Here is a 27500-nt window from a genome sequence, read left to right as displayed (position 1 = left end):
TTGTAAGGTGCAGTTATGGCTGTGTTGTTATGAAGTTTACTTTTATTAATCAAAAGGTTTTAGATTATATCTCATGCTGGGCAACTTAGTCGAGTGCCTTCTATTATAGTCTCAGGTTCACCAAGGCTGTGTGGTAAGTAGCTTGCTTACCAACCACATGGTTCCGGGTTCATTCCCACTGTGTGGCACCTTGGGCAAGTGTTTTCTACTATAGCCTCGGGCCGACCAAAGCCTTGTGAGTGGATTTGGTAGACGGAAACTGAAAGAAGCCCGTCGTGTGTGTATATATATATATATATATATATATATATATATATATGTATGTGTGTATATATGTTTGTGTGTCTGTGTCCCCCCAACATCGCTTGACAACCAATGGTGGTGTGTTTAGGTCCCCGTAACTTAGCGGTTCGGCAAAAGAGACTGATAGAATAAGTACTAGGCATCCAAAGAATAAGTCCTGGGGTCGATTTGCTCGACTAAAGGCGGTGCTCCAGCATGGCCACAGTCAAATGACTGAAACAGGTAAAAGAGAGTATGTGTGTTTCTTTTTGTGCGTGTGTGTGTGCTTATTTCTACATGATTGTGTAGTTTACTTTTGTTAATCAAAAGCTATTAGATTACATCTCACTGCGAGCATCTTGGGCAAGTGATTTTTGAGTGCGTTTGTTTCTGCATGTTTTCACACTGACAATGTCCGGGCAACTCAGCAACTTTGTTCATATTTACCATAACAATTTGCTCTCCAGTCTGGTAGTTTATGTAAGTTGATGAACCAGAAAAATAAAAATACTGAATTTAAAAAAACAGATAAGAGTTGGTAAATGGAAGGACATCTCATCATGAAACATTGCCAGCCAACCCATAGAGATATATGGAAAAATGATGCTTGAAACAATATTAGTATCATAACTTTAGCATAAGGTTCTTTTTCAAATTTGAATGAAATTGTTTGATTTAAATATATATACTTTAAAATTAGATGTTGTGTATCGTAGAACCAGAAGGTAGTAAAGTACTGACCTGTTCTTTTAGGTAAATCTGGTTGGCCTCTTGTACAATTTTGTCAATATAGATAGTACGGTGAAGTTTGATCCGACAGTTGGGGTCAACATCAAGCAGTGTGGTTAGAACTATCATACCTTCTACCATCAGTTGTCGGTACTCTGGCTGTGGAATCATGTTTAGAACTGTCTCGACTTGCAGGGCAAATTTGAACTCTCCAGATGTCATCTGTGTAGTTAGAAAGATGAATATGAATAGGTGAATAGAAAGAGAAGCAATTAACTACATAGTTAGACAGACTGATACATTTGCAAGAAGTTATATATTAGGTAGGAAGAGAGGAGGAGGAGAAAGGGGGTAAGCAGAGAGAGAGAGAGAGAGAGATAAAAAAAGATATGGATAGACATAAGCCTTCCAGCCATAACCATCTTGGATTACCATTATCTAGTGTATTTTATTGCGTGGAATTTGATATAAGAAATATTTGGTCACCATTTACAAAGGAAGTTCTCTAATTGGTTTGATCAAATGGTGTTAAACAGAGTGGTGTGCTAGGTCTACTACTCTAACTGTTACTGTTCACTCATAGAAACAGCAGAATTATTCAGAACACTAATTTCATGTAGAATAATAAATTTTATGGAAGTCCTTTAATAAATATAATTCTTAAAACAATAGCGTAAGTGATTAATTATAAACTGAATTATTATATTCAGACAATGTTTTACAATTAAAATGTAATTACATATTTAAAAAAAAATGCAGATTACAAATAAAGAATGAAAAAAAAAATCCTTACTTCTCTTGTTAGAATTGTCTCCAGAGTGTTGTTGGCAATAGACAGGGTTTCAACCTACAGAGACAGATACATGTGGAATTAATATTGATTTACAATTTTTGGCCCAAGGCCAGCAATTTCAGGGAAGTGGTTAAGTTGATTACATTGACCCCAGTGCTCAACTGGTACTTATTTTATTGACCCCAAAAGAATGAAAAGCAAAGCCGACCTTGGTGGAATTTGAATTCAGACTGTAAAGACATGAAATGCTGCAGAGTATTTTGCCCGATGTGTTAACGATTTAGCCAGCTTGCCATCTTATAAGTGGAATTAATTTTGGTTTCAAATTTTAGTACAAGGCCTGCAAGTTTGGGGGAAGGAGTACAAGTTGATTACATTGACCCCCAGTTTTCAACTGGTACTTATTTCATTGACCTTGAAAGGATGAAAGGCAAAGTGAACCTTGGTGGCATTTGAACTCAGAACGGATGAAATGTCACTAAGCATTTTGCCTGGCATTCTTTTATTCTTTTTTTTTTCGTTCTTTTGTTGGTTTCAGTCATTTCACTGTGGCTATGCTGGAGCACCACCTTTAGTCGAGCAAATCGACCCCAGGACTTATTCTTTGTAAGTCTAGTACTTATTCTATCAGTCTCTTTTGCTGAACCACTAAGTTACGGGGACATAAACACACCAGCATCGGTTGTCCAGCGATGCTGGGGGGACAAACACAGACACACAAACATATACATATATATATATATATATATATAATATATATATATATATAAGAGGGATGACCACTAAGTGGACATCCATTATGCTAGAAGAAGACCACCTATGGTCTGACTATATTGTTCTGAGAACAATCTTTTCTTAGTAGTCATCCCTCTTATATGTATGTAATATAATTTTTCTGAATCTTCAGATTTTTCAATAAGCTAGGCCACTGGTTTTAAATTGATATTAATCAAATTAATATTCAATTTTGCACCCTTATTACTTAAATATATATATATATATGCATATATGATGGGCTTCTTTCAGTTTCCGTCTACCAAATCCACTCAAAAGGCTTTAGTTGGCCCAAGCCTATAGTAGAAGACCACCCAAGGTGCCATGAAGTGGATCTGAACTTGGAACCATGTGGTTGGTAAGCAAGCTACTTACCACACAGCCACTCCTGCACCTGTTAACGATTCTGCCAAGTTGTTGCCTTATATGTGGAATTGATATTACAATATAGAAAATAAGGTCTGTATACATACATACAAACAAAAATATATACATATAAATGTGTGTGTGGGAGTACATGTACACACAGACACACACACACGATCAATCAGACTCCAAAGAAACAGGTTCGTGTTGGTCTGCGTCAGTAAGACTTGTATTATTTTGTAAAATGGATAAAAAGAGTATGGGGAACTTATCATGCGGAGTAGAAAATCCAATGTTTTGGACAGTCCTTCTTCGGGGAAAAGTTGACAGGAGAGAAATTAAAGATTAGCAGCAGGGTTTTACATCCTCTAAGAAAAAAAATTGGTTACAATAGTTTCATTGTATATATCTGTCCAAAACATTGGATTTTCCACTCCCCATGGGAAGTTCACTATAACCTTTTCTATTGATATCACTACTGAACACAGTAAAAGAACTACAGAAGACTATCGTAGATAAAACAGAAAGAAAATGAACTTTGTACTTACTCTTTGTAAGATTTTCCAAAGTTTCTCATAGAATCCAACAGGTACTCTGTTAAGGGCCCCGTCTAGCCTCCGTCGTCGTAACCACTGGCCCTGGCGGTCATCGTCGTCTTCTTCGCCTTGTTCTTCACTACCGTCATCCACAGGTTGAGTTATCTCAATTGCCGGTCCAGACTAAGAACAGAACAAAAGGGAAACATCAGTAATAAATGGTATCGGATGTTTCCAAAATCTGTGATAAATTTCGGCAGTAAATTCTGCCTCACTTATCTGAGAATGTGAATAATAATCCTTTCTATTAAAGGCACAAGGCCTGAAGTTTGGAGGGAGGGGACTAGTTGATTATATCGACCGCCAGTGTTTCACTGGTACTTAATTTATTGACCTTGAAAGGATGAAAGGCAAAATCGACCTCGGTGGAATTTGAACACAGAACGTAGCGATAGCTGAAATACAGCTAAGCATTTTGTCCAGCATACTAATGATTCTGCCAGTTCACTGCGTTCAATAATAATAATAACAATAATAATAATAATAATAATAAGAAGAAGAATAATGATGATAATTCTTTCTATGATAGGCACAAGGCCTGAAATTTTTGGAGAAGAGGCAAGATGATTACATCAACCCCGGTGTTTCACTGGTATTTAATTTATCAAACCCGAAAGGATGAAAGGTAAAGTCAACTTTGGCAGAATTTGAACTCAGAACATAGCAACGGGTGACATACTGCTATGCATTTCATTCAGCATGCTAACGATTCTTCTAGCTCACTGCTTTCAATAATGATAATGATTTCTGAGTTAGGCACAAGGCCATTTATTTTAGGGAGGAAGTATATTTGATCATATTGAGCCCATAGTTGACTAGTAACTGTTTTAGTGATCCTAGAGGGATGAAAAGTGAAGTTAACCTAAGGGACACAATTACAGTCTGCGAAGTATTTTATCCAGAACTATAAAGATTTCTGCCATAATAATAATAATAATAATAATAATAATAATAATAATAATAGCAACAATAATGACAATGATAACAATAAGAGAAATATTTGTTTAGCATTTTTAAATATTAAGTATTTTTGAACAATATATAAATACATGGTTATTATATAGCTTTCATAAGTTATTTTGATAAAACCTAATGTTCATACAATATCTCCCCTATAGAAGTGAACTAAGTATTTATAAGTCAAAATACAGGAAGTTATTGAATCAAAACATAAATTTGGTTATAATTTCTTTGTTAGTTAGAATAAAATTATAAAAGAAACAAAAGCTGAGAGAGAAAAACTGTATTAGAGGAATCAGATGTTGTGTGTGAAAGAGGAGACAGACATATGATGTGTATGGAAGTGGAGATGACATTTGGTTACGGAAGTGTCAGGAGATCCAAGTGGAAAAAACCTGAAGAAGAGGAAAACTGAGGAAGACATAAGAAGCAATGAAGATGGATGATAAGAGGTTAAACCTCACTGAAAAGATGATAAAGATCCAGAACAAGTAGATGAATCTTTTCCTGATGATGTACTGGAAAAGACTTGTCTAATCTATACAAGTATAGAGAAATGGATGCTAAAATAATGGTGATAATTGTAACATTGGAAACTTTTACCTTTTGCATGTGCAGTCTACCATGTATCATGTATGAGATGAGGGATAAAAAGATCTTTTACATAACTGAAATTAAAGTTCTAATGAGGTAAAAAAAATTAACTAGTTTTATTGAAAATTTATTCTCAGAAGGGACAAGGGAGCAAACTCCTGAAAATCTCAATTAGCCTTTAACATCATCATTATTTATTGTCCATGTTCCAAGCTGGCACAGGAAGGATCCAGTGGGCTCAAGGATTGCATCGTGTTCCATTATCTGCTTTAGCATGGTTTCTACAGCTGGATGCCCTTCCTAATGCCAATCACTTTACAGTGAGTACTGGATGCTTTTTACGTACCACCAGCACTAGTAAGGTCACTATGAACCCTGAGTAGAAAGGTAGAACTTGAGGACTTGACAAACTCACAACAACTTGGAGCCATGATGAAATGCATCCAGTTACCTCTTGTAAAATGGTTGGTAATAAGAAGGGTATCACGGATGTCACACCCCTGGCTATGCCTAAGATAACAGTAACTCCCAATAAAATGTGATTCAGATAGAGACAAGCCATCCAACTCATAATAGAAGAGAAAGAAAATGTAAAATGATGAAGGAGATGACAATGATTTGTACAAGAGAATCTCATATATACCATCATCATCATCATTATTTAATATCTGTTTTCCATGCTAGCATGGGTTGAATGGTTCAACAGGATCTGACAAACTGGAGAACAACATCGAGCGCCAATGTCTGCATTGGTATGGTATGGTTTCAATGGCTGGATGGCCTTCATAATGCTAACCACTTTACAGAGTATACCAGGGGCTTTTTTCATGGCACTGGCTCAAGAAGAGAGCCATCAACCATCAAATAACTTGCAAGACAAGGCCCTTCAATTGAGTGTAGGGAGAATGTAATATTGAAGGAAGTGGCTTTATGCCAGGTGTTGAGTGGTTTAACTGTGATAGAGAGGCAGGGACAGGTGTCTTGCTGTAGAGAAGATACATTTCTACCCCAGCTGGAATGATAGAAAAGATGATGGTGATGAGGTACCAGGGTGTATCCATAAGCTACAAGAAGGCAAATATAAGAGAAATTAGGGACAGAAGCTCAGGAATGATGGGTGGGTAAGTTGTTTCTGATCCTTATACATGCTTAAGGCTATCTCAGTTAATTGAAAGATATAAATAACATAAAATGAACATTTTAATAAAGAAACAAATACAAAATTTAGTTTGGAAATAGCTTCTTGATAAAACTCTGTTTGAATAATACAAACAACAGTTATAATAAAATTAAAATAAGAAAGGGGGAAAAAAATCGTACCTGGCTGAAAAAAAAAAAATCACATAAGCAACATTAATTTATGTGATTATTTTGAAGGGAAAATAGCAATGAGTTGTAAGTTTAAGTGGGAAAAGCATGAGGGTGATTAGCAGAAGGTGTGGGGTTTGAATCCTAACTAGGACTAGCTTTCCATCTTTTTTAATATTTATCTCTATATTTAGATTTAACATACACAAATGAGATCAGATCTGGGCAGGTGATTAAGAAGTTCATTTGATGACCACAAAGTTCCAGGTTTGATACCACTGCACAACACTTTGTATGTACAGTTGTATGCATAAAAGTCCAACCTTTGTTGCAGTGTGGTAACTCATGTGCCTCAGTGACCCTGAGAGATAGGCTAGTGAAGTTCAAGTTCCTGGTAGGAGCTCATATGCCGGACAGGTCAAAGGATAAAGGCCAGACTAATATGGACCACCTCTTCCCAGAAGTATAAATGGGTATGTGTAGGACCTATACCCCTACCTAGAAAAACGCAAAGTTACAGAATCATTAATAACAATTCAAAACTGACAAGACCTGAAAGAAGGCCTTCTCCCAAGGAAACATGATGCAGTGAAGCAAACTCCAAAAGGAATCTGCAGAGCCAACTGGCAAAGCTGAAAAAGGAGTCATCAATGGCCTATATGTCATAGGAAGAAGTAATGTGCTTAAGTAAATAATGTATGTAGAGTGAAGCTGCTTCTTGCTTGCTTGATGGGAGATGTCATCATGTGTACAGCTGACCAAGTCTATCAGTGTTCTGTATCACAGTGCTCTGTATCTGTGCCAGCCCCTCTGCTTCCTCCAAGATGGCATTGAGCCTCTGGAGATCTTCCTTAATCGCATCCAGCTATCTGGCGTGTGATCTGCTATAAGGCCTCTTCCAGCCTACAGCTACTGCATCGATTGAATGTAAAGCCCTGGAAGGATGATCTAGCAGGAGACAGAGGATATGTTCGTACCAACACATGTGACGGATAGCTATGAGGCGGGAGGCTGTGAGCTGATGCATGCACACATGTAGTTCTTCGTTGGAAAGATGATGATACCATTTTGATGTTCTTGATGGTTCCCAGGGCTCTGCTATCGAAGCCATTGATCCTCTTTGTTAGAGTCTTCAAGAGAGGCCATGTTTCTGCTCCATGGAGTGAAATTGAATAATTATAATAGTTTGTAAACTTAAACTGTTAGCTAGGTCAGCACCATCACATGGCTCACATGGGTTCTTAACCTTTTAGAATTTAAACTCACCATATCCACCAACCCAAATATTCTACCAGTTTCATGTTCAAACTGGTCAGATTCAGCCTCTCACACCTATCCTACAATGTCATTCTAAAAATAAACAATCACATCAGCAAAATCTCAAGACTATGACATAGGGTTTAATTAATTCAAAATGATGTGAATTCTTAAGCATTAGATTTTCTAGAGTAAACGTTTAGCTTACTCAGCCAAATTTTGATTCAAGAACTTATTTCTTCTCTATGGAACTAAGGCCAGAAAAGAGGGGTGGGTGGCATTATAATTGATTAACTTAGTATATGGATGTGGAAACTTCTACCAGGTTGCTCAATCTGCTAGAAATAACAGCCAAATCTCAGCTATTTAATCAAGAAGTCAACACTTCATTCATTAGGTCACTGAATTCTCCTCTGGCCTATTTATTTAGTTTTATTCATTCAATCCTGGCAATATTACTTGCTTTTGTTTAGCCCCAGGCAACCCTGAGCTAGCAGGACTATAATCAAATGTATTTCAGCCATGAGCATCCCATCTTTTTTTTTTGTTCAGATGTCATGTATTTAGACACCTACATTATACAATATGACCTTGCTTTGTTTTTAAGACACTAAAGTGCAACATGGTGGATATTTAGCTGCTATTTCTTATTGGGTGAGCAACCAGGTAGAGACCCCCCCTTATATTATAAGAGTGGTTGGCTATTAGTGAAACCTGCAAAATGGCAGTTGAAAAAGATAAACTTGAGAAATAAACATGAAAAAGAACAACGATAATTGGGGGGAAAACAACAGCAACAGTAACAGCAACCACCAAAAGAATAAACGGCTCAGTTAGAAACCTTTAAATAAAATGCAAATGAATTATTTAATAGAGAAAAATATAACAAAAAAACAAAAAGAACTCTCCCCTTGACCACCCCAAACAGAAACCAAATTCACACATACATGAGTCAAATAAATACATAAATAAATGCATAGTGGTGTTAATTCAGTAGACAGGTTTATAAGGAAAAACTGTGGATATAGTGAAGGGAGGGATGGACTATCAGCCTGTGAAGGGAAGGAACCAAGCTCAGCAAGCAGGAAGCAGTATGCAAGTCTTAATTTATCAAACTTGTCGGCTTTTTGATTTTTTTTATTACTCAAAAATTACTTTTCCTCTCCAATCTAATAGTGAAGAGGAGGGATTCCCTTAAAGTGGCAATATTCATTTTGTTATTATCTAATAACACCACCTGACTCTTGAGTGCATTGTAATAAAGTTCACTCTGTTGTGAACAATTAGACCAAACCAAGTCTCCAATCTAAAGCTAGCTTGATATCTTGATCTGCTGTTCCCTGTTGTAATAATTCGTGAATTGCTGTCACTAGTTACCAGCTTTTAAATCTCTTATTTTATTTATTTATAGCTCAGTTCTTTGTCTAACACTGCCTTGTAGAGTTTTATGTCTCCCCTAGACTGAATGAGTCACAACCTCTGATTTTTATTCTTGGTCTAAGTATTGTTTTCAGTCTAATCATAGACAAGGTATTGAAAATACTTGAGTTTGTAAATGTGTTCTGAATCAGAGCTATTGTTAATAGCTCTAACACACAACAGCAGCAGATCTTTATCAAATTTCAACAGATGAATCGTTTAGTAAAGCTACTGACCCTGTAATTTAGTCTTGTTATAAAAGGCACATGCTTTTAACATTAACTAATTAATTGGAAAACTGGAGAGAAGCCTCTATTACAGACAGTTTTACAAGTGAAGTAGTGATGTATCTATCCATATATAACACAAAACAAAGCGATAGCAAATATTTGAACTTGCGTTTTCTTTCTCTTTTGCTTAAAATAAAACTTAAGTAATTTTAAGATAAATGGAAATAACATCTGGCTTTTAGTTGTTGAACAACAAAGAAGTATTTTTTTTCCTTTCTGGATGAACTGTTTAAAGATCTGAAGAAGCTGGAGAATGTAGTAGTTTTCTGAAAAAAAGCATTACTTCACATTTTACAAAACCCATCTAAGAAATATGAAGATAACCATATCATGGCATAACACAGTTCCTTTAATGGGTCTTTTTTTTAATATCAGTTGCTCAATCTATCTATGCTAATAGAATGACCTCCATATTAATAGAATACTCTTGTTATAAGGGTCAAATGAAATAGCACTATTATATATAGATATACTCTTTTTTTCCATACCTGCCATCTCTGATGGGCACACAGTTAATACATAACTGACCAGTTACCTAATATCCAGTGCAAAACTGATTGACTGTAAAGGATCTAGAATACTGTATACTATACTGTTTTTCTGGTTTTCTCCTCCTCCATTTTTGTTTCTACTAAGGCCTAATAATGGAACTATAACTCTTGATATGCCCAAAGAATTTCAAATTTCCATTGTTGGCTCATTTCCATTAATTTTATTCTATAACACTATAGTTATTCTATAACTAATAAAATTCAATTTTATGTCAGGATAACCAAAATTTCATGCAATTATTTCTGATTATAAATAAATTATTAGAAATATTGTATCTTTTTTTTTAGACATATTCAAAATAGGATTCCTTCTAAATATAAATACAAGGCAAAATCTTTTTCCTTCCATTCGACCACAGTCTCAGTATGTAAAATTCTTTGAACAGAGCGTCTTCAAACCAGAACACAATGCTTTGATTAACTAGAGAAATACCTGAATAAATACAGATTCACGGCGCCTTCCAATCTGAACAATTTCTCGCCCAATACTTTCATCATTGTGTTTGTCTTTATAGCAAAAGGAGAGACAACAAAGAAATGAAAATATAAAATAAAAAAAAGTAAAATTGGGTCATATTTCATGACCAGCTGTAAATAAAATAAAAGCTTAGAAATTGAGTGCTTTTAAAGATAGAAACAGTTCAAAAAGTGTGCTGTAACTACTGGTGAAGTGTGGTCAGAGCTAAGGTGTCAATTTAGAGTAGTAAACCCAAAGTTGTTTCGTTTATGATGATGCCCCAGCATGGCCACAGACCAGAAGTTGAAACCATTAAAGGTGTAATAAAATTTTGAAGAGATTTTCCTGAAATTTGAAGTACTATTAAAATATAACTTGAAAATTAGTAATGTTATTCAACAGGGTACATAGCTTGGAAATCATGGAGCCTCTCCATGTCAGTCTGCTATTTCTCTGCATTGGGAGGTCATAAATCTTGTATTATGGACATATGATTAGAATGTCATAGTGAAGAATCACAAGATGGATTCTTCAAACCAAGCCAATAGACAAGAAACCTAGGTGTAGACTGAAAACAAGATGGTTGGATAATATCCATAATCTCAGTTGGTCACACTTGAGAGTCCATCCAGAGAGTGCAGACAGTTGCTTCTGATAGGGCTTTATATAAGTGGTGACCAAAGGCTCTACTTCTTACCCACAACCCTCTCAGGACGGACGGAAATAAAGGCTTATTTTAGAACTTACATCAACCACTTTATACAAGAGTACACTGTAATAACAGCAGAGAGTTACATTTACTACTTGTGTATGCGTTAAATTACTATAATTTCTTGAGTAAACCAAACCAGTTAAATGTGTAAGTCTAGCTTACACAAGCAACGTATGGTATCCATTACTATTTTGATTTAGCTTTCTATATTTGAGATAAAAGTTAGTTCAGTTCTGTTTGTAGTAGATAAGTGTATATTAAGCTGGGTCATGTTCTGAGTTATCAACAAAAATGCAGGTCATTTATGCTTGTTTAAGAGAGTTCCACTAAATAAAGCTATCACAATTGAATGGTCTAGGACAGGCCTGGCCAACTTGAATTACATTGCAGGCTACTTTAATCACAGAAAGTTTTTTAAGGGCCACTTGTATACTGACAGAATTGAAAGCATTTTATTTTCTTATGCTATTATTACAATAATGAATGAATGATTGTTGATTCAATATGGAATATTATTGCAAAAACAGTAATTCCTTTTCTTTTTCACTTTTCATTACAATCTTTAATTCTTGATAAAAATTTTAAAATGTTTGTTTAAATAAACCCATTTTAAGAAAGTATTAAGTGGGCTGCAAGATAACAGTCATGAAACCTTGACTTGTGCATCTGTTTGTTATATAGTTATCATACTCACTACCTATCATCTTTCATTTTCTTTAAGCATTTAAACAACCTTTTAAAATGTAAGTGATTCAAAAACCTCATGATAGATTCATAGAATATCCTCAAGGACTTTCTGGGTCCAAGAACTTTTAAGTCTAAAAAGCCTTTTCTTTTCATTTTTGGTCAAAGAAAATGTTTCTCATTAGAAATTTTTTCTCTTTCTGTTTTGATAGATAAAATTGTTTCTGTATAAGATTAATAATTGAAACTTTGGACTGGCCATTGGCTCTGCTCAACCTAACAGAAAGTTAATCTCAGTGAATTGACTTCAAAATTACAAAACTATATTAGTGGATTTATCTTTGAAAATAGACTAAAGGATGAAGAATGAACTTCAAAAATGTTGACTCCACAGATAAGCTAAATAAAAAAAATTAAAAAAACCAAATAAATAAGTAAAATATACAAAAAGAGATATATTAAAGGAACACACAAAAACAAATGTATATATATTTGTTTGAGAGACAGAGAGAGAGATTAAACTTAGAAAACATATTGGGTTCTGATACACATAACAAATATTTTTTTAAGTCTCCATAAATTTTCACTTCATTAGAAATTGGTTTGCAGTTGGTTTTAGCTCTTTGGAAATAAAGCTCTGAGACATTTCTACACTGAAGAAAACAAACAATTTTTATGATATGCAAAATAATATAAAAAGGCTATTATTATTTAACATCCTGTAAAATAAAATGCCCAAACCTCAATAGACATAGAAAGATCATAAATATTCTTGAAGTAATCAGCTCATCTTTCTCGCCATAAAAAAATAGTAAGCTGTTGACAAATCAACCTGATGATTCTCAAGGATTAAATTTGAAATTCAAATGAACAACAATATCAACAGAAACATAATAAATATAAATCTGCAACTAAAAGTCAACAATACATTTAATATTTAGATGAGGTGCCTCACTACGATCAGAACCCAGTGGGTGGAACCAGTAAAAGAGTATAAAGAAACAAACAGTAACATAGTTAATATGGAAGTTAGAGAGTAAAGAAAATTGAAGATAGAATTATGATATACACATTTTAAAAAATATTTGCAGCATTTACAAAGTTATAAGGAAAATATTTTCATTTTCTCTAAATTACAAATGCTTAGAAATGAAAAAAAAAAAAAGAGGTAATTTATTAGAAATAAGTATCAAGAACAACTTCACACTCATAAACCTTACCTTGAATTCATATTCATGCAACAATTTCCTAATTATCATTTCTTAATTATTCCTGATTTAACATCGACAAAATTAATCTGGTCTTCAGTGATAAAGTGACATTAAATGTTAATTTGGTAACCTCTTCCAATAAATTATCTTGGGCTAGATAGAAGTTGGAACTAAATATGTTACTGGCCTATGAGAGGTAGAAAATACCAAAAGAGAACAACTGTGTCTGATAATCTTTTAAACCCTTTGATAGTAACCCACCCAAGATTGGCTTTGGTCCTATGATGCAAACTTCCTATTTCAAAGTGATTTAAAACTTTGCAACAAAATTCCATGTTAAATTATGTTCTAAACACCATCTTCTAACACAAGGTCGAATTCTTGATGTGGTGTGGCGGCTTGTATGCCTCAATGACCCTGAGAGCTGCACCATCAAATGGTTTGAAAGGAGTTGGCAAGTCGGAAGATTGCATGAATGCATGAAGCTCTGCTGTTTGCTTTGGCATGGTTTCTGCAGCTGGATGTCCTTCTTAATGCCAACCACTTTAGGAATATACTAAGTGCTTTCTTATGTGGCACCTGCAGCAGTGAGGTCACTAAATAACTTACAAAACAAGACAAGGCCACTCAACTGAGGGGTGAGTAGAATTGAGGGAGGTGGCTTTGTACCAAATGATGAGAGGCTAGAGTATGATAAAGGGACAGAAATAGGTGTCATGGGTACTTCAATAGGAGGGAGAAGGGAGAGGAGAGAGAAGATTATCTGATATATTGTACATCATTGTTTTACTAGTCCTTGACCATTAAAGAATAAAGTCATTCAAGACAGGGTTAACATGATGAAAAGTGTGACATGGAACAAATAGTATTAATTAACCCTAAAATGCCTAAATCATCAATATGCTTGAGAAAATAAATACTGGTCTTTTTCAGCTGATTTAAGGGCAGGGACGATGTTTGATGTAAAAACAAATATCTTATATCATATATACATACTTGTTTACAAACACATGATGGGAATGGATAGGAGTAACTGGTTCCAACCACTGGCTCTGCCCAGGGGCACCTCATCTAATATATATATATATATTTATAAAGGATAAAACCATTATTTAGAATAATGATCATATCAAGTGGCCTGCAGGGAAAAAATTCTGTATAGGTAATAATAATAATATAAATATAATTATAATGCATATATAACTAAAATGCTAGCAATTTAGCATTATTAGTGTTTATATGCAATAATGCACAACATGATCAAATGGTTAAGAAGTTCACTTCTCAGTCACAAAGTTTTAGGTTCAAATCTGCTGCACTGCCTCTTGGACAAATAATACTTCAGATCAACCCAAGGCATGTGAATGAAATTTTATGGACAGAAACTTTGTGGAAGGCTGCCTGTTAGACTGTTTGTTATTCAAATGAGACAGAATAGAACAATAAAATAAAATACTTAGATATTTTCTTTAAAAATTATTTTAACTCTTTTACTGCAGAAATCAGAGATATCCACTCAAAATTTTGTTAACTTTAACTGTGGAAAGCAATTTTTATACAAATCTATCTTTTGACGAGGAATGTCATGTTTGAAATTATTTTTCGTTGACACAAAATTAAGTTTGTTGAAGCAGTGTAACTTGCAAGAAATACCAATTCTAATTTTTGGTAGATATTTAACATCATTACAGGAATAACCATAAATTTTAAATTTGCAGTTAAAGGGCTAAAATTATTATTTTCAAGGGAAGCATTCAACACAAAGTCATCATTTGGTATTTGTTAGAATTTTCCTCTGTATTGCTGATATAAAAACAACTTATCATGCAATCTTGCTATCTTGCCTTTCAAGCTGTGAAAAGTTTGACAACATAGAATCATAGAATTTACCAAAACTATACTAGAAAACATTAATTAATACAAATCTGTAAACTAATTAATTTTCTGATTTTGATTGCTTGTGAAAAAAACGAGATTGAAAATAAAGACTAACCTTTTTGATACCAACCCGCCTGAGACAATGATACAAATTTCCCATTTAAAAATTATCTAAATTAAAACCTTCCATCAAAATTTCAGATTAATTTGTTCCAAACACTGGTTTAATACTGACAAAATCATTTACAGAATTCCTCATTATTACCAAATTAAATGAAACAAAGACATTGTATTTCAACAGAGATATAGTAATAAAAAAGGTTAAGATTTAAATACAACAGGATTAAGATTAAGTAGTAACCTTATAAGAGCGACTGAGTCGTGCAAATACTTTCTCTTCGTGTTTGTCCTTGGCCGTGAATGAAAGCCGTATTCTGTCATGAGTGTCTTCAGGGGCAGTACGTTCTTCATTGTAATTTTTGTTAAACGTTTGTTTAGTTGTATTTGATGAGGACAGCAATCACAAGCATGTCATTTGGGGGAAGAATCGGCAGATGAATAAATGTAATGCCCAGGAGCAAAGCAGGATGGAAGATGATAAAGAAAAGAAAGAAACAAAGAAAAAATGTAAAAAAACATAAATAAGTGAAATGGAAGTGGTTGAAAATGCAAGGCATATCAATAAATTCATCAAAATACATCATAGTTTTAGTATCATGCACAACACTGAAGTGTCATAGTAATGTGATAATAACCCTTTCTACTATAGGCACAAGGCCTGAAATTTGTGGGGAGGGGACAAGTCAATTACATTGATCCCAGTGTTTCACTGGTACTTAAATTATCGACCCCGAAAGGCTGAAAGGCAAAGTTGACCTCAGTGGAATTTGAACTCAGAACATAGCGACAGACGAAATAGCACTAAGCATTTCGCCCAGCGTGCTAACGATTCTGCCAGCTCACCGCCTTAGTAGTAATAATAATAATAATAATAATAATAATAATAATAATAATAATAATAATATTGAGTAAGAGAGACAAATACTGTCAGATCATTGATGTAACTATACCAAATTATATGAATGTTGTGAGTAAAGAGGTTGAAAATACCACCAAGTACTCCGAATTGAAAGTGGAAATGGCAAGACTGTATGGAATGCAAGAGGGTAATGTAAAAGTGACACCAGTGGTGATCGGAGTATTGGGCTCAATGCCATTGAAACTTCAAGACTTGTTAAGGCAACTGGAAATCCCACGCAAGATTGATGTCTTGCAAAAAGCAGCCTTATTGGGCACAGCACACATCTTAAGGGAAGTATTATCTGTCTGAGGTCCCTGTTGTGACTTGACAGATGACTAAATACTCCGGTGCATTTTTACCTACACTGTGTTACAAAGGAATAATAATAATAAACACTTTTTAAGGCTTGTGCATAACAAATGATAAAAGAAAGTTTTCAATATTCCTCTACATACATACACATCCTTATTCATTCATCTACATGAATGATGACCAAAATATCACTCAATGATATATTCAGAAGTGACTAACAATCCCCTTTCCTTGTCAATGCACTAGCAACTCTGGACTCACTCAGCCCATCTGTTCCTGGTCTATTCCCACGACTATGTCACTATGTCTTATAAGACAGAGCCAGGTAGATTTTTCAGCAGTCATGCTGTGCTATGATTCTGGATTTAAGGAAACCTTGAGAGTATCCTTGCAGTGTTTGTACTGTGCACTAACAAAACATTTGCCTTATACTGTGACAGGACTACTTATTTTGCCAGCTGAGTGGGCTGGAGCAATGTGAAAGGAAGTTTTTTGTTCAAGAACACAATGCATCACCCAGTCCAGGAACTGAAGCCAAAATCTTAGAATCATAAGTCTAACACCCTAACCAACAAGCCATGCACCTCCACTGCAATGCATCCCTGTTATCTGCACTACACACTGAAGCACTGCTTAACACTGTTTAGCATTAATACATTGCAGTGTAAGCCCACAGGACTGCAACATAGTATTGTCAACATGATTATATGATTTTGTTAATATCAAGTGGTTAGTAATCAATTAAGAATTAGCAGGAACAAGCCAAAACAATATGTTCAAAGACTTCAACTACAAAATAAAGTGATGAAGAAAGCAAAAAATATTAGGGAGATAACAGTGACAGCTCTTTAAGGACAGATTGTGGTAAATATCACACATGAAGCATTTTGCATAAGAGCTGGACGGATGTGTTTTACAGACAGAATTGTTTTGTCTAAATATTGATGCAATGCTTAAGATATTTCAAAAATAATTTGTGTGTGTGCGTGTGTGCATGTTTATGATCTACAATGTGTGTAAGTGTGTTTATGATGTATGTATGTGTATGAGCATATATGTTTGGAGTTGCTACTGTGATTGTTGCTGTTGCTCCAAATCAACCTTGATCAAGCAGGCTTAAGATCAAGGGCATTCCATTTATGACCATCCCATCTAGCTAATGCATTCTTTCTTCAATTAAGACAGTAGAGTGTAAGTTGAGAGGAATTTGGCTGCTTTTTCCAGCAGGTGAAGGCATCAGTATGGGAATGAAATTTGCTTAGTGGGTGCAAACACAGGTCCAACCCAAGATGTTGAAATTGTTTTCATTGCCCCCTCACCTATACAAGGGAGCTTCTATTTGATCATTCACCCATAAGCTTGGGGGGTCGTGCTTGCATCCCCCCCCCCAAGCTTATGGGTGAATGATCAAATAGAAGCTCCCTTGTATAGCAAATTACATCACCAAAATGTCTGTCATGAAGGAGGTTAATGAAAATTAAAGGAGAAAAGGAAAAGATCAATGACTGGATTGAGTATTTATCAGATTAGTAAAGACTAAGTATTTCAGAGATTAGTAAAATGTTAATAAATACTAATAAATACAAGTTTTTAATAGTTTAGTTTCCTGTATAAACATTGAGCCTTATATTTCCTGTATAAACATCAGGCTTCAAATTTCCCATATGAGAATCTAGCCTCGTGTTCCCTCATATGAGCCTTATATTTCCTGTTAAGCACTAAACACCAATCATATTTCCTATATAAACATTAAGTCTCAATTTCCCTGTATAAACACCAAGATCTATGGTCTTTGTATAAATATTACTGCTTATATTTCCTGTATAAACTTTGAGCCTCATGTTGTTGGCACTCCGTCGCTTACGACGTCGAGGGTTCCAGTTGATCCGATCAACGGAACAGCCTGCTTGTGAAATTAACGTGCAAGTGGCTGAGCACTCCACAGATACGTGTACCCTTAACGTAGTTCTCGGGGATATTCAGCGTGACACAGTGTGACAAAGCTGGCCCCTTTGAATTACAGGCACAACAGAAACAGGAAGGAAGAGTGAGAGAAAGTTGTGGTGAAAGAGTACAGCAGGGTTCGCCACCATCCCCTGCCGGAGCCTCGTGGAGCTTTAGGCGTTTTCGCTCAATAAACACTCACAACGCCTGGTCTGGGAATCGAAACTGCGATCCTATGACCGCGAGGTCATTGCGCCTCTACTTGAGCCTCATGTATACCCTGTATAAGCACAAATTCTCATTTATGTCATTGCAATTTAGAAATTTTGAGAGACATGAAATAAGTCATTTTTAATAGTGAGGCTCAAAGTAGATAAGGCTACAAATAGCATATGGGGTTGTGGCAAGCGTTGTCATGGCTAAATAATAATAAAAGGAACAGAGCAGAGTTACATCCCCTTCCTCTGTTGTCGGAAGTTGGCGCTTTGAGGGTACTGTACTCCCAGCAGTCTTTGCGCCATAGCATTTCCGGTGGAAAGGTATATAAACTCTAGATGGACATTTCGTCTCTTTTATCTTATTCGGCACGATTCACAATTGGACTGAGCTCATGACTCCTGGCTCTTGGAGTGGTTGGCTTGTTTTTTTCTTAGCCATTACAGCTACCTCATTATGTAGCTGGCACATTCCTTATTCTCTTATGTTCCAGCACAAATCAGGTACTACTAAAGCAGCGCGGACCCGAACGCGCAGTCGCGCGTCCGCACTAGCTAGTCTTGAGTGGTCGATCCTATCCCTAACCCGCGTGTGCAAATGAATACGTGTTTGGGGTTAGGGTTAGGAATAGGGTTAGGAATAGGGTTAGGGTTAGGGTTAGGAATAGGGTTAGGGTTAGGAATAGGGTTAGGGTTAGGATCGACCACTCACGTCTAGCTAGCGCGGACGCGCGACTGCGCGTTCGGGTCCGCGCTGCTTTAGTAGTACCCACAAATCACATAAGACGAACTTTTAACCATTAATGCCAACTGGTTTATCGTCCAGCCAACTACTGACCAACTAATTTTCACTAGCCATGAAACAACCACGTTTGTACATCTTTTACTATTTCACATGCACCTGTAGTAACGCCGTGCGCATGCGTAGTCTCACGCATGCGTGGAATTCAACAAGCAAGCTTTCCCGCTTCATTCTGTCTCTTTCTTGCTGGCCAGCGATAGAGCATGGACGTGTTTAGCTGTCTCTCTCCATCTTTCAGACTTACGCTCGACAGCTCGCTTACATCTACATACCAACGTCCTAACAACCAAGCTCACACACACAGAAGCTGTAACAACAAACAAGAGCTAAAGATTTATATATTTACCACCTGAATAAATGTTGTTTAAGTTGATAGTCTGGAGTTCAGCATTCCGTTATATTTCTAATTTTATGTAGGAAAGTCAGGTATACATCTAAAAGATGTATAACCCACTTTCCTATACCCCTTTCGTAAAAGCAGTTATATAAAAACTTGTTATCTAAACTTTGACTGAATGTTATTTGTCACACCAACGTACATGCAGCTTAACACAACACAAACAAGAAAACTGGATTCATGTTCGATTCCTCACTAAAGGGTCAAAAAATGCCATGGATGGAAAAAGTCAAAAGTTACCCTTGTGTTTACGGAAGATGTGGGTTTGGGTCCCATGGTCAGCCTTTGACTTTGCTTCATGAAATGGGTTTTTTAAACTCAATATCTATACATTATTTACATTATGTACATTTGACGGATATTTGTCCTCATCTTGTTTGTTGTTACACAACGTTTCAGTTGATATACCCTTCAGCCTTCATCAGGTGTCTTGAGGGAAATTTCCGACCTGGTCTCTCATTCCTAGGGTATTTTTCGATGTTATTATTATTATCATTATTCAGGTCACTGCCTGGAATTGAACTCAGAATCTTGAGGTTAGTAGCTCAAGCTCTTAACCACTACACCATATGCCCGTGGGCATAGCCGTCAAATGTAAATAATGTACATAATTCCTCATCTCTTAAATATAGAACTGTCAATATCTATATATTATTATTTATAACTTTATCTACTTTGAGTTCCACAATTAAAAACCAATTCTTATTTTTTCTGTATAAACATTCAGCCTTATATATACAGCATAAACAAACCTCACATTTCTTATGTAGTAACTGTTTATAAACACACAACATTTGAGAAAGACTTAAAATTTCCCAACTTCATATTTTCTCCCCTCAAAAAGTTCCAAGCATTTGTTCTGATTCTTTCTGAATGGTTCATCTCTCAGCTTAAAGCAATTACAGTTAGCACTGCAGACACTTTTGCCATGCTGATGAAGATACTAGCTGGCATCTAAAATATAATAGCTGTGTAGATGAGTATTCTAAATTGGACAACTCTATAAAGAGGCATTTGCCAGTTCTGCAGCTCCAACCAATATAATAATCCTTTCTACTATAGGCACCAGGCCTAGAGTTTGGCAGAGGGGAGTCAATTACATCAACCTCAGTATGTAACTGGTACTTATTTAATCAACTCTGAAAGGATGAAAGGCAAAGTCGACCTCGGCGGAATTTGAACTCAGAACATAAAAAGGGATGAAATGTTTTTAAGCAATTTACCTGGCGTGCTAATGATTCTGCCAGCTCATCGCCTTTCCAACCAATGTAATAATATAATAATGATTATAACCTAATTAAGTGTTCAAACTACATAAATATAACATTCATTCAAAAATATTTGTTCACATCCAAAGCTATTTCAACACTCAATAAAATAAAACAAATTATCAAAAAAAAAACCCCCACTCAAAAAGCAAAACCAAAAATATCCAGTGATTATAAGAAATATAATACAATTTACAAGATCGATAAAGAGTCATTGTTTAGACTGCAATATTGTTGCAATACTTGTGATTATAGGATGAAAGATATAATATACATATTATGAACAGAACAACACAAACAATATAAAACAAACCAATTTGATAAACGATATAACAACAATATCAGGTTTCTGTCATAGATAATATAAGATCATATTTATATCATATGTTTACTGAAAAGCAAAAAAATCATTATTGGGGTATTACAGAAATAAATGAGAATACAATATCACAGTCATGTGACGAAGGACACAATACAGCTTCAAAGGTTCATTTAAAAAAAAAAAACGACTACACATTGTGCATGCTTTAAAATATTTTCAGAAGTTTCTTTAGTCTTTCCTTACTCTAGTCCTTTCGCTCTTTCTCTTCCCCTCTCACTCACCACATAAGTAAATAAATATATATAAATATATACAAATTTATAAGGGGCTCCTTTCAATTTCTGTCAACCTAGTTCACTCACAAGGTTGTGATCAGCTTGGTGCTGGAGTAGAAGACACTTGCCCAAGGTGATGTACAATGGGATTGAACCCGAAACCATGAAGTTAGGAAATTAGCTTCTTAACCACACAGCCATGCCATTGCTTCACAAAGTTATTCCTTGCTATGAATATTGAATCAAGGTGAAGCATGTTGCTATACTAGGCACCAGTCCAAATGATATAATATGATTTTTATATATGACTAGCTAAAAAGCTGCACTCCATGCAAACTTTTAAGCTAGCTCCTGTGAAGGGCTAATTGGGCCTGCAACCCAAAACTAAAGAGCATGACTACAATATGTCTATAATGACTATATGTCCAGGTGGTGCTTGGTCAGAGGTTAAGGACAGATGAGAATTAATTCTGCAATGCAATCATTCAACTGTTGGCTAATTTGTCCCAAAGTTCTTATCACCGTCATCATCATCATTCTTATCTCAACATAAAATTAATGAAGTGAATGTCATTTATCTCTGTCTTGATCTCTGACATCATCTGACAAACGCCAAACAAGATGGTGTGAATCAACCTGCTAGAAATAGCAACCCAAATGCTTTTAATTCAGATCCCAATGCTGGATGTTCAAGAACCAAATAAAAGGTAGGTTTTCTATCCTGAGATCATCCTGATTCCAAAAAGGTATATGTCTATATAGAGCAAATGTAGACAGGGATCCTGGACAAACAGGCTGACAGACAGAATTTCGTGTTTATTAATACAGAAGCTTAAGCTGCTCTGCTATATTTTGCTAAATGTTGTTTATTTCTGAAGAAATTTACTCCAGTATTGTACTGTTTGTACAACCCTGCTTCCCTAACAACAACAATAACAACACAACAACAACAATAATAATGTTAAGAATAACAACAACAATAATTATAATAATAATACCAGTAATAATAATAATAGCAAAAATAATAATGATAATATTGGTAATAATAATAATACTGGTAAGAATATCAACAACAAACACAATAATCATAATAACGACAATAATGGCTTAAATTTTGGCATATGGCCAGCAGGTTGGGTGGGTGGGGGGCTAAGTTGATTAAATCAACCCCAGTGTTCAACTTGTACTTATTTTATCGACCCCAAAAGGATGAAAGGCAAAGTCGACCTCAGCGGAATTTGAACTCAGAATATAAAGATAAATGAAATGTTTGCTAAGCATTTTGCCTGGCATGCTAACAATTCTGCCAGCTTACCACCCTAATAATTAATAATAATAATACTTTCTACTAAAGGCACAAGGCCTGAAATTTTGGGGGAGGGGATTAGTCGATTACATCGACCCGTGTTTCACTGGTACTTAATTTATCGACTCCAATTGATGAAAGGCCAAGTCGACCTAAGAGGAATTTGAACATTATAATAATAATAATAATAATAATAATCCTTTTATACAATAAGCACAAGGCCTGAAATTTAGGGGTGGGGGTTAGTTGATTACATCGATCACAATGCTCAACTGGTCCTTAATTTATCAATCCTGAAAGGATGAAAGGTAAAGTCAATCTCAGCATAATTTGAACTCAGAATGTAACGACGAAAGAAATGCCGCAAAGCATTTTGTCTGGCGTACTAATGTTTCTGCCTGCTTACCGTGTTAGTAATAATAATAATAATAATCCTTTTTACTATAGACACAAGGCCTGAAATTTGGGGACAGGAGTATAGTCGATTACATTGACCCCAGTCCAAAGCTGGTACTTATTTCATTGACTGCAAAAAGACGAACGGCAATGTTGACCTCGGTGGAATTTGAACTCAGAGCATAAAAGATAGGTGAAATGCTGCAGAGTATTTTGTCCAATGGGCTAACGATTCTGCCAGCTTACTGCCATAAAAATAATAATAATAACAATAACAACATTGACAATAATAATTGTTATAATAATAGTTCCGGGCATAGATATAAATTGGCGAACGAAATATTTTTATTGTAATTTATATTAAATAATACAAATGATGATTTATATAATTAATATTTATGATATATAGTATTAATTATAATTGTTATATTTTAATAATAATAATAATTTCAATAATAATAAGGATTTATACAGTCTTGTTAATGATTTACATTAAGAATAATATTAATGAGGATTCATATTAAAATTAATGATTATTAATAATAATAATAATGGTATTTATTAATAATAATGATAATATACTGCTCTATTAATTGTAGTAACAACAAAGATTTATAAATCAACGTTTTACATAAGCAGGTGACTACAAATTTAGGTAGAATTTAATAATAATAATAATAATAATAATAATAATCATATTCATAATCTCAATCACTGACCTTCAAAACCAAGATCAGAAGCCATTTCAATGGATAAGGTGGGGATTTTGAAGAAAGAGAGAGAGGGTTTGGTCATAGTTGCACAGGGTGAAGCAATCAGAACAACATACATGAATAACAATATACATATGGAAGACATCTTGGATGCATGTAGAGTGTGTGGTGAAAGAGAAGAGATAGTTGCACATGCAGTTTCTTCTGAAGATGGAATACTTTTTCAGAGAGTTTAGAAGAACTGGATACAAGACAAAGTCGATACAATTGTGCATTGATGAATCTGTAAAAAATTTAGCTTTGATGATGTGGAAAGATGGAATGACCATAAGACAACACATCCTTGAAATGATCATGTAAAGGTATTTAAGGGATACAAAAATTCAAATGGATAAGCAGAAGGAATAATCACACCCAGATAGCATCATGCTCAGTATAGAGTAAAAGAGTGTTGCTTAATCAATGTTGTTCGTCACTTTGATACAAGATTAATAGGCAAGGAATGAGAGTAAATAGGAAAATACTAGAACCTAAAATATGAAGAGCAGAAAATCTGGAATTGTAATAAAGTTGCCAATTATAAGAGAAGCTTTAGGATCAGTTACAAGAAGTTTAAATGGTTGATTGAAGGTGTTGGATATTGAGATGAATTTCCTGATTCTATAGAAAGACTGTTTTGCAAGGCATGGATCAGAAGAAAGTTGCTGGATGCAATTGTCATTTGTATGTTCAAAAGCTCTTTAGCTTTCTGGCTATGTTCTGATATTTCTCAACTACCTCAGTTTTCACGAAAGCCACTCTGCTTTCATATTTGATTGCAAACACAATCATCTTATACAATTTGTCTTTGTGTCCATCAAGATCATATCTCATCCCCTTGTTTCAATAATATGGTCAGTCTCCATGAAGAAATCCTATAAAATCCTGCAATGGTCATTCACCATCCCAGTCTTTTGACTCGTGTTTATATCAATTTTCCATCACTTCAATTCCAGAGACTTAACTGACATCCAAATTCACTCTTTTACTGACACTGTTGTAGTGCACCTGAGCACTATACACAATAATTTCATTATTATTATTACATAATACCATGTTTACTTGTATACTCTTTTTGTGCTAAGTTTACTGCATTCTCTTAAAAGATCATTCATAATTTCTTCCCTTTTTCAACACCTTCTGCATTTGTTGTCTGAATGAGTTTCATTAACATTTTTCTTTATTAAATTCATTATAATGGCTTCTTCCTGAGCAGTTGCATTTAGTGATTCAGCTTCTCATTATCATTATCATTATTATTATCATTATTATTATTATTATTATTATTAATCAGTAGTGTAAATTTTACTTCTACAATTGCTTCATGTCCTCATGTCCAACTGACATAAATATGTCAAACATCAGCAGAATTACGAGTTATTCACTGGTACAAACCCAAGTGTATAGTAACCCACCATATAAAACTGGTTTTACATTCATAATCTGCAAATGCACAGCCATGGCATCAATAACATAGTGAAACATAAAGTCCTTGGCACCGATGAGATAATTTTGAACACATGATCAACGGTGCCAAGAAGATTATTACACACATTTCACTATTAAAATAGCTGATGGATTTTTCTGATGACAAAGAAGCATTTCATGACAGAAAATGTCAAGTGCATCAGAACAATTGGCAAGGAATGAGAACAGAGTTTTAAATGTTAGAAGAGAGGGACGAAAATAAATGATAGTTGAAAATAGAGAAAGAATGTGTGTTAATGTGATACCCTATGATAAAAGTGATAAAAAGAATGGTGTGGTGTGGTAAGGACAGAAGAAATATGATATACACTGAAAAGATTATATACACACACATATATATATATATATACATACATATATATATATACATATATATATATATATACATATATAGGAAGGAATTTCAACCATGTTTCGTGGTCTGCTACCACAACAGCTCCTTTATAGGATCCAGTTAGCTGAAGACATCATCAGGAGGAACCACATCCGGTTTCGGCCCCTACTCCTCTACCGTTTTGACGTGGCGGGGCCCCTCCTTTCGGAGGTGTCTTCAGCTCTGGTGTTGGGTGCATGTCTTCTTTCTTCTATTCCCTGGCCCCTTCGATGCAGCATCAACGAGTGTCAGCGTATATATATATATATATATATATATATATATACACATATACATATATATATACATACATATACATACATATACATACATGTGCATATATATATACATATGCATATATATATATATATATACACATATATATATGTATATATGTATGTATGCATGTACGTATGTATGTATGGTGACAAAATAAATAACAACAATATATTAAGAAAAGACGTAAGACTGGGGAAAAAAATCGATTAAAATATTTATCAATATTAAAACAGTGTTACATATACAAAGGGAGAGAAAAACAATTGAGTATAGAAGTTATATAAACATATACATAAATATATAAATGCATATGGAGTTTAGTGTCTGCTTACCCTTTTTGTCTTTTTTTCCTGGGAGCAGAAAATATATAAGCAATTAATCAACTTATGCCCACACACATACATATGTGTGCACATATACACAGATACAGACAAAACAGATGCACATACAAACACACACATGCAAATACACAAATATATCATTGTCCCTTTTAGCATTCATTTTTTGATGATGGTAGGAATTGAGTGAGTCTAGTGAGAAGTTTTGAGTTTATTTTAGGAGAGGAAGTTATAACTGTCCTAGATTACTGTACTTTTACTATATCTTTATGACACATCTTATAAGCTGAGCTGCTAACTTTTTGTTCTATATTGAAGGAGACAGCTGTAACAGCACTTTGAACATACCCTAATAAACACTGATTGTAACAGCTGACTAGTTTGCAGAATGCAGACAAGATATGAAAAGAATTTCAAAGCTCATAATGCAATAAAGTTTTGTTAAACTGGGCAAAAATGCTACAGAAAATTATGAAATACTCCAGAATGCTTATTGATTAACTTGTATGAGCTGAGCATCTGTTTTTTGTTGACACAAGAGGTTTGTGGATTGTAGAGGAGGTGAGAGACAATGAAAAGTGTGGGAGTAAGAGGGACATCAGAGCATTAGAATTGGTTGAGAAAATTGGCAATTTTCTGGATGAAGACTGTCGTGTGTCTATAAAGATAATAAACATACAGTTTGGAGTTGGTGTGTCAACTGTACACAGAATTATTCATGAGGATCTGATCATGTCCAAAGATTGTTCCCTAGGTGCAGGAGTGGCTGTGTGGTAAGTAGCTTGCTTACTAACCACATGGTTCCGAGTTCAGTCTCACTGCGTAGCACCTTGGGCAAGTGTCTTCTACTATAGCCTCGGGCCGACCAAAGCCTTGTGAGTGGATTTGGTAGACGGAAACTGAAAGAAGCCCATCGTATATATGTATATATATATATATATATATATATATATATGTGTGTGTGTCTGTGTTTGTCCCCCCAACATCACTTGACAACCGATGCTGGTGTGTTTACGTCCCCGTAACTTAGCAGTTCGGCATAAGAGACCGATAGAATAAGTACTAGGCTTACAAAGAATAAGTCCTGGGGTCGATTTGCTCGACTAAAGGCGGTGCTCCAGCATGGCCGCAGTCAAATGACTGAAACAAGT

The 27500-nt window shown here is 35.0% G+C and overlaps 1 protein-coding gene across 7 annotated transcripts in view; it reads right to left on the bottom strand.

The window, feature by feature from the left end:
• Nucleotides 1–27500, bottom strand: part of LOC106873376 (probable phosphorylase b kinase regulatory subunit alpha) — a 106059-nt gene that overhangs the window by 3636 nt on the left and 74923 nt on the right. For 4 of the 7 annotated variants that reach the window (XM_014920707.2, XM_014920709.2, XM_014920711.2 and 1 more), the window contains 5 exons: nucleotides 26344–26361; nucleotides 15223–15326; nucleotides 3493–3663; nucleotides 1805–1858; nucleotides 1024–1233 (listed from right to left, as the gene is read on the bottom strand). In XM_014920707.2, the coding sequence (XP_014776193.1) occupies nucleotides 1024–1233; nucleotides 1805–1858; nucleotides 3493–3663; nucleotides 15223–15326; nucleotides 26344–26361 (557 nt within the window). Of the gene's footprint in view, nucleotides 1–1023; nucleotides 1234–1804; nucleotides 1859–3492; nucleotides 3664–10352; nucleotides 10427–15222; nucleotides 15327–26343; nucleotides 26362–27500 lie in introns of all 7 variants that reach the window. The other 3 variants (XM_052969281.1, XM_052969282.1, XM_014920710.2) reach the window with 3 other exon arrangements.

This window comes from Octopus bimaculoides, chromosome 7 (genome assembly GCF_001194135.2).
Source record: "Octopus bimaculoides isolate UCB-OBI-ISO-001 chromosome 7, ASM119413v2, whole genome shotgun sequence".
NCBI lineage: Eukaryota > Metazoa > Mollusca > Cephalopoda > Octopoda > Octopodidae > Octopus > Octopus bimaculoides.
The sequence above is the reverse complement of the archived record's forward strand: the minus strand, read 5'-3'. Positions and strand labels throughout refer to the sequence as shown.